Here is a 12,137-nt window from a genome sequence, read left to right as displayed (position 1 = left end):
AGAGAGAAATGCACTTTCACTTTCAGCTTCAGATTCAATCAGAATTGGAATCATAAAAATCACTTGGGCATGGGGTCATCACTTCAGATTCAAGCAACTGGACCACCCTGTGCATGGTGGGTCGATCCTCTGGGCTTGAAGAAACACACTGGATAGCAACTGAGAGCAAGGCATCAAGGCTTTCCACCTGCACCCCGTCACAATTTGGATCTACAATCTCTCGTTGCCTATTCTCTGTGATCAAGAAATTTAACTGCACAAAAGAGAACAAACCAGTCAGATGAATACCTACACACGCTTGTATATATTCTTAAATGGCAAAACCATCTGTATGGGATTACGTCATTTGTATCTTTGATAGTGGAAATTGCTTAAAGAGCAAGCATCAATTGTCAATCTAGAACAGCAAAATATCTGTCTATTTTTGCTGACAGAACATTTACCCATGGAATAAATTACTAACAAAAATTCCAAGTTAGGTATCTAAAATTATTACTATCCTGAAAGATGAATATTTTTTCCCCCTTTTTTTGCTAGATAAGTTTAAAACCTTGCCTTGGATCTTGGTCTTGCAAATTGTTGCATTATCTTCATTAAAAATGGCCAAAGCAATACAATAAAAAGAAGCCACAACAACCTAAAAATGTCTAGAAAGAAGAAGTAAAAACAGATTTTCACCCTTTAGTTCACCGTCAAATGTTTAGACATCTCAAACATGTGCTTTAATAGCTTAATCAGAAGTTCTTTAACGGAAGGAGATATTAAGCCTACTTGATAAAATTTCACAAAAGTGAAGACATACCCAGCCAACGATGTTGAGGCCCTTTTCAATGAAAGATGCATCAGTGGGTCTCTTTCCACTTAAGACTTCGAGCACCAAGACCCCAAAACTATAGACATCTGTCTTTTCAGTTGCTCTCCCACTTGCCATATACTCTGTTGAAGGCAGCATGAACAGACTCAAAGATCAATTGGATCCAAAATGCTTACATTTCAACATATCATTGAACCACTTAAACAAGATCCTAACTGCAAACTATAAAAGTAACTAAATAACTATATATATATATATATATATACTTGACCAGATCAGTATGCCTAAAATTATCCATTGGCTAGGCTATAAGCCAAGAAATGTGCAGTTTTTATTCTTAGCCACAAATTTAGAGACATCATACACGATGGGTTCTCAATAAAATGCAGTGTTTCCAAAGACAAATCTGTTAATGCAATGTGAGGTAAGGCGGAAGCCTCAAAGCCATAGGGCATAAAGCTTGTTTGGCAGCACTTAATTCTACCCAGTCCTCCATTTTAGGAAGAACAAGATAAATCTTACCTCCATTTTCAAGTTTCAGTCTTTCCAGTGGCCAAGCAAGTATGTATGGGATGTTCTCCATATAGAGAGATTAAAAAAAAAAAAAGGGATCTTGCTTTCTTAAGCCAAGGGAGAAGGTAGTGTGCAGTCAGCCAGTCGATGACATCATTAAGTGATTTTTCAAAACACGGATAGGAGCTCCACCATGATATGATATCAACAATTAGAGTTTATGAAAAATTCTATAGTTTTAAATATATAAAGGACATATTTTTTTTTGGTTCAACACGCAACAGTGTTTAATGTACAGGATCATGGGTTAGCACATGGAATGTGAATGTGAATGTTTCTTCACACATGGAATGTGAATCTTTCTGATTGGCTCCTTTACACACTCGTGAAAAGTTTCCCAGATACACTAGATGTTTAGCTGGCAGATTTGGTATTCAGAATTGTCAAACATCATAAGAAATAATCTCCCAATCTTCTCATAAAGAGAGCCAAGGGCTCCATAATTGTAAGTAAGTCAATATTTCAAATGCATACCTGGCGCCAAATAACCGAAAGTTCCTGCAACAATGGTTGTAATATGGGATTCTTCATCCTCTAATAGCTTGGCAAGTCCAAAGTCTGATACTCGAGCCTCCAAGTTGCTATCAAGTAAAATGTTGCTGGACTTTATGTCACGGTGTATGATCCTAGGAGAACAATCATGGTGTAAATAGGCCAGTCCTTTTGCTGCCCCCATAATAATGTTCAAGCGTGCTTCCCAGTCTAACTGCTCAGATCGTTCTGTCAAAAGAATTATAAAACATCATCACCTCCCCGAATGAAATCAACCCACGCAACAAATCAGTAGAATTAAAATGGTCCTAACCAACGGTGAAAACATAGAAAGAGATATGTTTAATTTCAAGCTTAGTCAGTCTATCCATGAAACATGCCATGTAATTCGATTTTCTGAAAGTTTAAGGTTTAGTTAATGCCAGGCCATGTGCTGCTTTTGAATGAAACTGGTTACAGGAGCCTCACCATGAAGAGCTTCATCAAGACTACCACCAGCCAAGAAATCATAAATTAACAGCTTCGATGTAGGTGAATTACAATATCCTCGCAAGTTCACTAGGTATCGGTGTTTTATGCTTCCAAGAATTTCAAGCTCTCTCTCAAAAAAACGATCGAATCCCTCATTCATCTTCACAATTCGTTTCAAAGCAAAAACATTACCATCATCCATTGCAAGCTTATATACTGTCCCAAAGCCCCCAGTACCTATAACGTGTTCCTCATTCAAAGTTTCCAATTTCTTTATGATGTCTTTTGATGTGTATGGCAAGTCTCCATGAAACATAACAATTGATGCCCCTGAAGCAAAAATACCACATGAACAGAGATGTTGAATCTTAGAGAGCAAAGATTAAAATGAATACAGCTAGATTTTCCAAAATTGAAGATCAGTTGGGAAGAACACCTCCACTGACATCCATGGCAAGAGTTCTGCCCTCATTTTTACCAAACTTCTTATATAGGAAGCAACCCCAAAAACACATAAGTGCCACCAAAAGCAGTGCTCCCACAGTTGCTGAGGCACTAATGAGAAGCCTTCCAGAGTATTTCTTTTTCCCAGCTGGATTTTGAGCTACAAAAGAAGATGACATACTAACCAAAGTGAGCTGCCTCCAAAAAAATGAAAAAGATCCAAGAATTAAGGCAACAAAGTTGTCAGGAATTCAAAATTTGTGGAAAAAACTTAAATTCTTCATATCTATAGCTAAAACTGAAATGAGTACCAAACAGCCAGAGAGTATACATTCCAGTGTATGCAGCTTACCTGAAGTAGGAGATTGGGAATTTGTTGTAGCTCCTCCACCGTCATCTTTGCATGCCACATTGATTTGCTTTCCACATAAATCACGATTTCCAACAAAACTGCCAAAAAAAAGTGATAAACTGTTAATTTAGCATAATAATAGTATAGCAATCTTTTTTGAGTTTGCATGGTGAAGTGGCCAATGCAAGATGAAGATTCTAAAAGCGCACAACAAAGTTATCAAGTATAAGAGTAACACTTGACACCTCGTGAATGATACTTTTCTTGACATAGCATATAAATAACGGGAGATATATTGAACACAGCATACCAAAATAGCTTGTACTTACGAGCTCAATGTATAGATGCTGAATACACCTTGTGATGGTATAGGCCCTACCAGAAAATTGTTTGACACATTGCTTCAGGAAATTCAAAACAATCATCAAATATGAGATTACATTCAATAAATGTTCCTAAAGTACCAACTAGGTAAAACATCTCTCCTTCAAAACTAAGAAATTTGAAGCAAGGGAACTAACAACGTAACGAGCTTATCTAACTTCCCAAGTGAAGGAGGGATAGATCCACTGAGAGAGTTGCTTGAGATATCCCTGCAAATTTTTGAAACAGTGTAAGCATCATTAAGTAATCCAAACACTTAAGTCACTTTTCCACTTTAGCTCACATTTATTAGCAAGAGAAACATCTTACAGATTCCGAAGTGAAGTTAGGTTTCCCAATTCACTTGGGATTAATCCACTTAAGTAATTTCCCTGCAAGTATCTGCAGAAGAGAACATATTACAGAATAATAAAATAATAAATACAGGTAATTTCATGATAAATTCTTCAATACCAAGTCTACATAAACTTGACAACAGAAAAAGATAATTCATATTTGCATACACACTAGTTAAACACCACAATGCTATTCCTTCAAAAAAGAAAGAAAAATAAGTACAAAACCTTAGTTATCAAGTATATCAAAGCAACATTTAGCCAACAGTACATAGAATATTAGTGAGTTTTTAAGGACAAAATAAGAAAGATTAGTCCACTTTGCTTACACTCAAGGAAATGCTAGAGATAACGGCATAAAATTAACATGTAATCAAAAGCAAAGAAAGGTTGATTTCAGTTTTTTTTCCCTCTTTATCTGTAGAATGACTAGATTTAATTTGAGAACATCCAAGGTTGATTTCACTTTTCAAGCAAGAAGAAGCATAATATCACTGAACCCACATATCTGCGGCAATACTTACATTCCCTGCAGCTCTGTGCAATTACCCAGCTCAGAAGGAATTGCCCCATAAAAGTTGTTGTTATGAAGCATTCTGATCCACATATAAATTACACAAAACATCAACTGCAATAAATTATGTTCGAATACAGATCATGCATCAACTATGAAGTAGCAAGAATCCCAGCAATACATACAAAAGCCTCAAATGCTCCAGCTTCCCAATGTCAGGTGATATAGGACCATCAGTTTATGATTGTTAGGCTCCTGAGGAGGACAGAGGGAAAAGAAAATATGCATGTCATTTTCACGCAAACAAAGTTGTCAAAGGGAAGAAAGATTTGGATATTATCTTCAATACTCACAAAGTCGTCACTCTCTTGGTTTTACTATCACATGTCACCCCTTTCCATTTGCATGGATCAGGATCCTCTGGTCTCCACTGAGAAAGGAAACCATCTGAACTAACAATTGCTATCCGGAAGCTTAGAAGTGCCTCTCCTGCATTTCAGGAAAACCATTTTCATATTCTATAACCAGATACCCTTGTTTCCCATGAAAAACATAACTAATGGCTGGCTAGCTAGAGATTCTATAACCAGCCAAAATCTGTTATTATCTAAACAACAATGCAAAGATGGTGCAGAAAAAAAAAGGATAAAAGAGAGAGGCAAGGAGTAAACATGTTCACCAATCAAAAAGGTGGAAATTTTCGATATGTAAAATTCCTAAGTGAGACAAGTTTAACCAGAGCATTCCAACCAAATCAGAATCAATATAAGGAGAGCATTTGGGGTCCTTTTTTAAATGGTAAGAGAAGAAGGGAAGAAAAGGAAACATTAGCTTGATTAGTATGATATGACATAGTATACATCACCTACCATCAGGACTGATAGCTCTGATTCTGTTTATTAGGATAAAATAGACTAGAACGTGAAGCAGCCATGGCCATTGACGTTTCATCAGACAGATGCCCATAATGGCACTGAGCAAGCATAATATAGATGCTACAAATCATCTGATACACCAAGCTCGAAAATGCCTCGTTGTTGTAACATATGGTTATCTGGTCTATGTTGCCATATGGCAGCTACAAAAGACAGAAAATGATGCCTGGCAGGAAGGAGAGAAGCAAGATAAGAAACAAATGTGATAAGAAATCTGAAACAGAAAGATTATTGTGCAAACCAAAATTCTTGAATCCAATGCAAATAGCAACCAAGAACCTTTACAAGCAACTCATTTCCAAATTTGCATTCCTTATACAAACTAGGAAGAGATTAGCACTTCCCTTTACAAGCAATTCATTTCCAAATCTCCAATCATTTCAGACATATCTGTCGAATTTAAAGTTGCACACCACTAAATAGAAATATAATAATTGATTATCTAAGAATCAACTTCTGCAACCAATAAAACTCAACTACATCCGGTTTCACTGAATTTGAAACTAAATTGACTGCCTCTGAAATTTGTACTGATTGATAACTGCATTTTTTGAGAGCTCAAAGAAGAAAAGAATTACACTCGCTGAGGTTGATACAGTGACAGATTTCACAAAAATAAACCGGAAATAAAAAAGAAGGAAGGCCTAAAACAAAGTTCGTCCAAATCAAAGCAGTAAAAAGTAAATTGAGATTCCTAAATACGGCCCCTCAACATAAAGTAAAAGAAATTGAGCTAAAAAGCAAGCGAAGATAGGAGCGTAGAAAGCAAATACTAGTCAATCTGGAACTTGAACTTAAACATAAAAAAGGTAAATTTTGGAAAAGGAAATCGAAAGAAAAGGGAGAAATCGAAGAAACCTTTGAGATCGATTCGATCTGCAGACCAATGAGCTGCAAAGAGAAAACGAACAACAACAAAAAACAAAAAACAAAAAACAAAAAATTGGAGAACTAAAAATGATTCACTTCTTCTCACTTCTTCCTCTTGGATGAGCAATGAGTAAAGAGTACCGACTGGGACTGGGAGATTTGTTTCATTTATTTATTAATTACAGTAACTAAAAAATAAAGGTGAATATGTGATGGTGATGAGAGTAGTTTTCGTTGAGGAAAGGCAGTGTGCGAGCGAGAATTAGATGCTTGGAATTAAAAGGGTGAGTTGAGCTCGGGCCTCAGCCAATGAGATCGAGGTGGTTTCCCACGTGCGACTGTGACCTTCCGTACGTGCCAACCGACGCTTCCTTCTTTCTAGAACCGATTAATGAACTGAAGAGCGAAGTGAGTCACTCAGTCTCAGCGCGGCCTACGGTGCTTTTGCTACGGTAACTGTACTACACAAAAATTATATGAGATGTATATCAGAAACAAAATATAATTTTTAAAAAACATAATAAACCTTTCATGTAAATGCAACTGACAAGAACACAAGGCATAATAGACAGCATCACAACCTAAACCCTTTTTAAGGATAATACCCGAAATGATAGCTTGGAATCAACTCAGACATGAGAGATTGATGGAGCTAAGGGTGTCTGGTCTGTGCTGTGGCGTTTATGCAAAGTTCATGAGACCCAGTTCACATTTTTGTCCAAATTCAAATTCAAAATCAAGATCATCAATATCATCATCCTCTGTAGGGTGAAACCCAAAATTCCAGTCTATCTAAGGCCACCCTCCTTCTCGCGTCTCTTTCCGAGCTGAAGAAATGGCATCGATGGGCCAAAAACCTGGCGTCCTCAGTTGGCTCCTCTTTTGTTCGCTTAGACAATGGCCCCGATTCGAGTCTCCTCCGCAGAGAGCTCAACTGGCTTCTACAAGACTTACTTGAACTCCAACACCATCCACGAATACTATCTCTACTGGAATCGGATAGCAATGAGAATGTGGATACAAGTGTTGCTCTAAGAGCGCCTTTGGAGGAGCTGTATTGTGCTTGGAGGCAGAGGATTGAAGAGAGGAGACCCTTTCAGTACGTTGTAGGTGCCAGCATTGGAGGGATTTGGTGTTGAGCGTGCAAGAAGGGTTCTGATTCCTAGGCCTGAAACTGAAATGATTATTGATATAGTGGAGCGTGTGGCGTTGAAAACTACCCCAAAATTGGTACACGGTTTATGGGCTGATTTGGGGACTGGTAGCGGTGCTATTGCTATTGCCACTGCAAGGGCTTTAGCAACTCATGCTCATGCTCATGGCAGAGTGATTGCCACTGATATAAGTCCGGTGGCAGTTGCTGTGGCCGCTTTTAATGTGCAAAGATATGGTCTACAGGTATCTCACTTCATTTCATCTTATCACCCAAATTTATCGTCTCTCTTTTCATTTTTCAACCATTTAATTCACAAAATGGAAATCTGAAGATGCTCCCAAAAATTGCATTAGCACAAAGCAATAGCAATAGTTTGATATTACACCCAAAAAAAGGTGCCTGTCCAAGTACCATGACATTTTGCATAAGTCTTGTACACGGGAAGTCTGAAATTCTATGTTGCAGAACAAGATATATGATGAGCAAATGACTAGATAAGTTAGTTTTGAACGACTTGTGCAAGATTATACAAGTTATAGCAACTTATTTAAGAAAGTTTACTTTTTTATGGCCAAATAAACAAATCATAGTTCCATCATCTTGCCTTTGCACCTTTCGTCCTTTCTCCTCTTGCCTATACTGAGATGTTCAATTTTGAAACTGGCCTTCGGTCTACAAATCAGGATATGGTTGAGGTGAGGAAAGGATCTTGGTTTGAACCATTAAAAGATGTTGAAGGTAAACTTGCTGGTGTTGTGAGTAACCCACCATACATACCAAGTGGTGATATCCCTGGCCTACAAGCTGAAGTTGGTCAACATGAACCAAAACTTGCATTAGATGGTGGTATTACTGGAACCAATGATCTTCTCCATCTTATTGATGGGGCTGCTTCCATGTTGAAACCTGGAGGATTTTTCGCTTTCGAGGTATCATATCTTGAACAATACCACCATTTCATTCTGATTTAATTTTTTTTTCCTTTTTTGGATTTTTTGTTGGTAATTACCTTATGTCCATGGTCTTACACACTTTGAACATGCCTTAGCACACAACTGTTCCTCTTTGCAGGTTGAATAGTTGGTTTCATCATTATGCTCTGTACGTTAACGGAATATTAATATAGAGAAATTCATTTTATGAACATGATTCATATGTCTCATGTTATATCCCATGAATAAGGAAGGGGAAAGGGGAAAAACAGATGAAATATTTTAGGAGTTCACTGATTCAATTTATTAATGATTTAGTACTGATAGTACTTTAACTCGATTTGTGTCCAACATAAATCTGGTTGCTCCCACTTTCCACCTTAATCATGTTCCTGCTGCAGTAGGGTTCTTAGGATATTGCCTAACTTCATGCAGTAATATATTGTAACAGAGACAAATTTAATAATATTTTGATAACAATCTTATAGCACAACATTTGAATCTTGGCAATTCAGAGAAACTGTTTCTTCTTCTGAGTCTCTGTTTTGTTACGGCTTTGGTAAGTCTTGTTCTTCTAGACCAATTTAGAATTGAGGTGCCTTTTCCTTCTTTCTAATTCTCTTGGTACAGACAAATGGAGACAAGCAGTGCGAGTTTCTTGTGAACTATATTGAAAATGATAAGTCAGGCAGCTTCTGCAATGTTCACCCAGTATCCGATTTTGATGGTATCCAACGTTTTGTGCTGGGATTTCGTCGATGAATGGTATGATCAATAAATGCATCTGTTTGCTGGTCATCAAGAACAGAAACAAGGAAAAAAAGTCAGTATTTCCAGCTAATACATTAATTTTTGGTTAAAAATTTATGAGTTCTTTTCTATTGATAATTTTATTCCTTCTTGTGTTTTGATAAAGTGCATTTCTGAAATTGGTATATCATGAGTTTGAATATTGTACCTGTCCAGCTATTGCCACTTACTTCTGTTCTCTAAAGCTCATTTAGAATGCAAAAATCATCCAGGGATAAGTACCTTATTGAGACCAATTATTAGACCATATCGTACACTAATTTAGTTCAATATGTAGTTTTCTTTCTTTCAGTTTCCTTGCATTTCTTGTTCTGTATTCTGAATTAACAGGACTTGTTCTAAAATGGCATGGTTACAGGGAAGAACAGCTGTTTAACTTTCTCAGCCCTGATTAATCCCTGATAACAGAGGATGGTGGAGACTGGAAGAAATCTATTGTGACAAGAACTTCAATGAAAGTGGAAACATACACCGAAAATTAATTTACCACCAAGCGGGAGTTTTAATGAAGGGAAGGGAAGTAGTAAGCATCCAATGCCATATATAGCTGGACAGGAGGGGATTGATACAAGAACATTAAAAAAGTCAACAAAATATGCTTGTCATTACTGGATTAGGTGATTCACTGAACACTTGCTATTGTGTTTGTTGTACTAATGTAGCTAATGAGTGACCTTTATACTTTGTTTTTTTTGAGGTTACTATTTATATTCTTCCATTATTTGTTTTACAGATGGAACATGTAGTGAACATAGTCATGAAACTGACATTTGGACATCTCAGGAGAGATAATGGCATTAGTACAGTATATGAGCAGAGACCTTATGTCTCAATTCTCAAAATATCAGGTTTGGTACAAACAATATCAATCTAGCAACCCGACTAGGTGATGGGAGGCAACATTTGGCTTTTATTTTTAATTTCATGTATGATATGTAATTTGGTTATATTGTGGTGGTAGCTTTTGCATTTTTTGAACGCCAATTGTTTCGTCCTTCTTTATTCTCCCCCCTCTGCTTCGTGTTTCTCTCTTTATCCTCCTTTTCTCCTCAAAACTGTTCATTAATTTCAAGTGTATGGCTATGGCTATTCCCCTTTAAGCTTTCCTAGCTTCTTGTTTTCGCAAAAGTCAAAAGAAAAACCATTGATCAGAGAGAAATGACTGAAGATAATTTAGTGACAATCAACGTTTTGGTTAAATTAGAAAAATGAAATAGACAAATATTATTTACCCATTGTTACTAAAATACTCCAATTCATAGTAGTAGTAATTAACAAAAGTGAGATAGAGCTTTTTATTGCAATAAAACATATGATAAGCTGATCGACACCATGGCACAAGGAATTTAAAATTTCATTCAAATCATACTTATTCTACAAAATTTTCTCAAGCGTCATATGCACATAAGTTCAGTGTATCCATATTCGATTATGAATTCATAGATAGAACTGCTTTATTGTCATCCTAGTGTCATACAATTCGTCACATCACTGAAAGTGAAAGGCAAATAGGTAAGAGTCATTTTCGTTGCTTTAGAATAAGACACAGTTAAACATACAATGTCCGGCAATCACACAGGAAAAGCATTTTTTTTTTCCTTTTTCCTTTTTGCATTTTTACATGGGAAAGCAATCAACTTGATTCAGCAGGAGGCTTTTCCTTTGGATGTTTGGAGGTGTAATGATCACCAAGCTGTTTCGCATTTGCTAATTGTACCTACAAGAACAAGTTAGCTCCACTTTAGCATATTATAGGAAAGGAGGTGAGAGAGAGGAGGACCTAGAATATGTCAAGGACCCAAACTGCCACCCCAACAACAAGAATCAAATCCTTCAAACAACAAACTGGCACATGGAGAAGAGAGTTGGAAAAGTTGAAGAAAAGGAAAAACAGGCAACTTATCATACACAACCATGATATATTCCAATTCAGAGTATATTATGCATATGATAAATGCAAAATTAGAAAAGCATGCAATCATATGAAACAGCAAATGAAGACTCAACTCAAATGCCTAGCAGTTGAGGCCCTTGGACTCCAAGATCGTACTAAAATAAGTTACATATAACAAGTATGACTTGCAAGCAAGTCTACTGCAGTTTGAATTAAAATTAATGCCAATTTAACCTACAGCCACATGTTTTACAATGCAAATAAGAACTGTCTATGCATAGCAATCAGCAAAGTATGACCATCAATGTGACATCGATCATCACAATTTGAGTAGGACATGCACCGCCTGTTATATGATTGAATTAAAATATGTTTGTTGGACCATCTGCAGTGGATGAACCACCATACCAAGTACCAACCTTTAAATTCAAAGAATAGCTAAACCAAAACAAGCACCAACCAAATGAAAGCCAACATCATTTACATCGCGAAGCAAAAAATTAGTAACAGATGACAAATGCACATGATCATAATATAAATCTGAAAGTTGAAAATACAATAAGTACTTGCAAATCTCTTTCCTAGCACTAAAAGGCCATCAGGTCTATGAACTCCGTTAAGGAAATAAAGTTAGGATTACCTGATATATACTTGCAGCACTTGAATAGCTAGCGTGCATCTTGTTTTTCTTTGCCTTGAAAATTTCAGTCAAAAGATACGGATAAAAATACCAAAGGAAGAGACGTGGGATGTCAAAGAATGGGGGTGTAAGGTTAGAGAATGCATGGATATCACTTTCCTATGCATCTTTGTAATCAGGTATTCTAGGTTGTGAATTAGCTGTTTGACACCCTCAAATATCTTAAAAGTAATGTCGCATTTTTATCCGAGACAAGGAGATAGGCTCCTTAAATAACCTCATCCAAGAGTACCCTCAGAGGCTGAATGTGTGTTAGCTATGCTATAGTATTAGCTAACATACAACTGCAGTAGTGTAGCAAGTCAAACAGATACTAATAGGAATAGGAATACCATTTAGTGCTTTACATTCATTGTTATTGTTGTTATTAATCTTATATAGCAATCGAATAATTAAGTAATTCCATTATAATTTCAACAGCAACGTCTATCTATATTCACTTTTCAAAAAAAAAAAAAAAA

At 36.6% G+C, this 12,137-nt stretch overlaps 2 protein-coding genes and 1 long non-coding RNA gene across 4 annotated transcripts; 1 reads left to right on the top strand and 2 right to left on the bottom strand.

The window, feature by feature from the left end:
• Positions 1-6: 6 nt before the first annotated feature.
• FEI1 (Leucine-rich repeat protein kinase family protein) lies at positions 7-4,629 on the bottom strand. Its single transcript, XM_021430792.2, has 11 exons — positions 4,565-4,629; positions 4,390-4,461; positions 3,840-3,911; positions 3,668-3,739; positions 3,476-3,547; positions 3,147-3,244; positions 2,787-2,954; positions 2,348-2,680; positions 1,862-2,107; positions 803-936; positions 7-253 (listed from the first exon to the last, which is right to left on the bottom strand). The coding sequence occupies exons 2-11, from the start codon at positions 4,458-4,460 to the stop codon at positions 35-37; spliced, it is 1,485 nt and encodes a 494-aa protein (XP_021286467.1). The 5' UTR covers position 4,461; positions 4,565-4,629; the 3' UTR covers positions 7-34.
• Positions 4,630-5,342: 713 nt separating this feature from the next.
• On the bottom strand, positions 5,343-6,930 carry LOC110418209 (uncharacterized). Of its 2 annotated transcripts, none has more exons than XR_002445376.2 (3): positions 6,790-6,930; positions 6,173-6,640; positions 5,343-5,480 (listed from the first exon to the last, which is right to left on the bottom strand). It is a non-coding gene; the product is annotated as an uncharacterized LOC110418209 (long non-coding RNA). The 2 variants fall into 2 exon arrangements; XR_002445378.2 differs by lacking the exon at positions 6,790-6,930 and adding an exon at positions 6,766-6,780.
• On the top strand, positions 6,717-10,171 carry LOC110418166 (RNA methyltransferase family protein). Its single transcript, XM_021430815.2, is given in 9 exon segments — positions 6,717-6,945; positions 6,948-6,992; positions 6,995-7,291; positions 7,294-7,335; positions 7,338-7,582; positions 8,024-8,269; positions 8,903-9,095; positions 9,441-9,699; positions 9,816-10,171. Coding segments are annotated over 7 exon segments (1,158 nt in total). The 5' UTR covers positions 6,717-6,794; the 3' UTR covers positions 9,035-9,095; positions 9,441-9,699; positions 9,816-10,171.
• Positions 10,172-12,137: the final 1,966 nt, after the last annotated feature.

This window comes from Theobroma umbraticum, unplaced genomic scaffold (assembly GCF_002168275.2).
Source record: "Theobroma umbraticum cultivar Fairchild unplaced genomic scaffold, ASM216827v3 scaffold_30.0, whole genome shotgun sequence".
Classification (NCBI taxonomy): Eukaryota; Viridiplantae; Streptophyta; class Magnoliopsida; order Malvales; family Malvaceae; genus Theobroma; species Theobroma umbraticum.
This window is presented reverse-complemented; position numbering and strand designations above follow the sequence as displayed.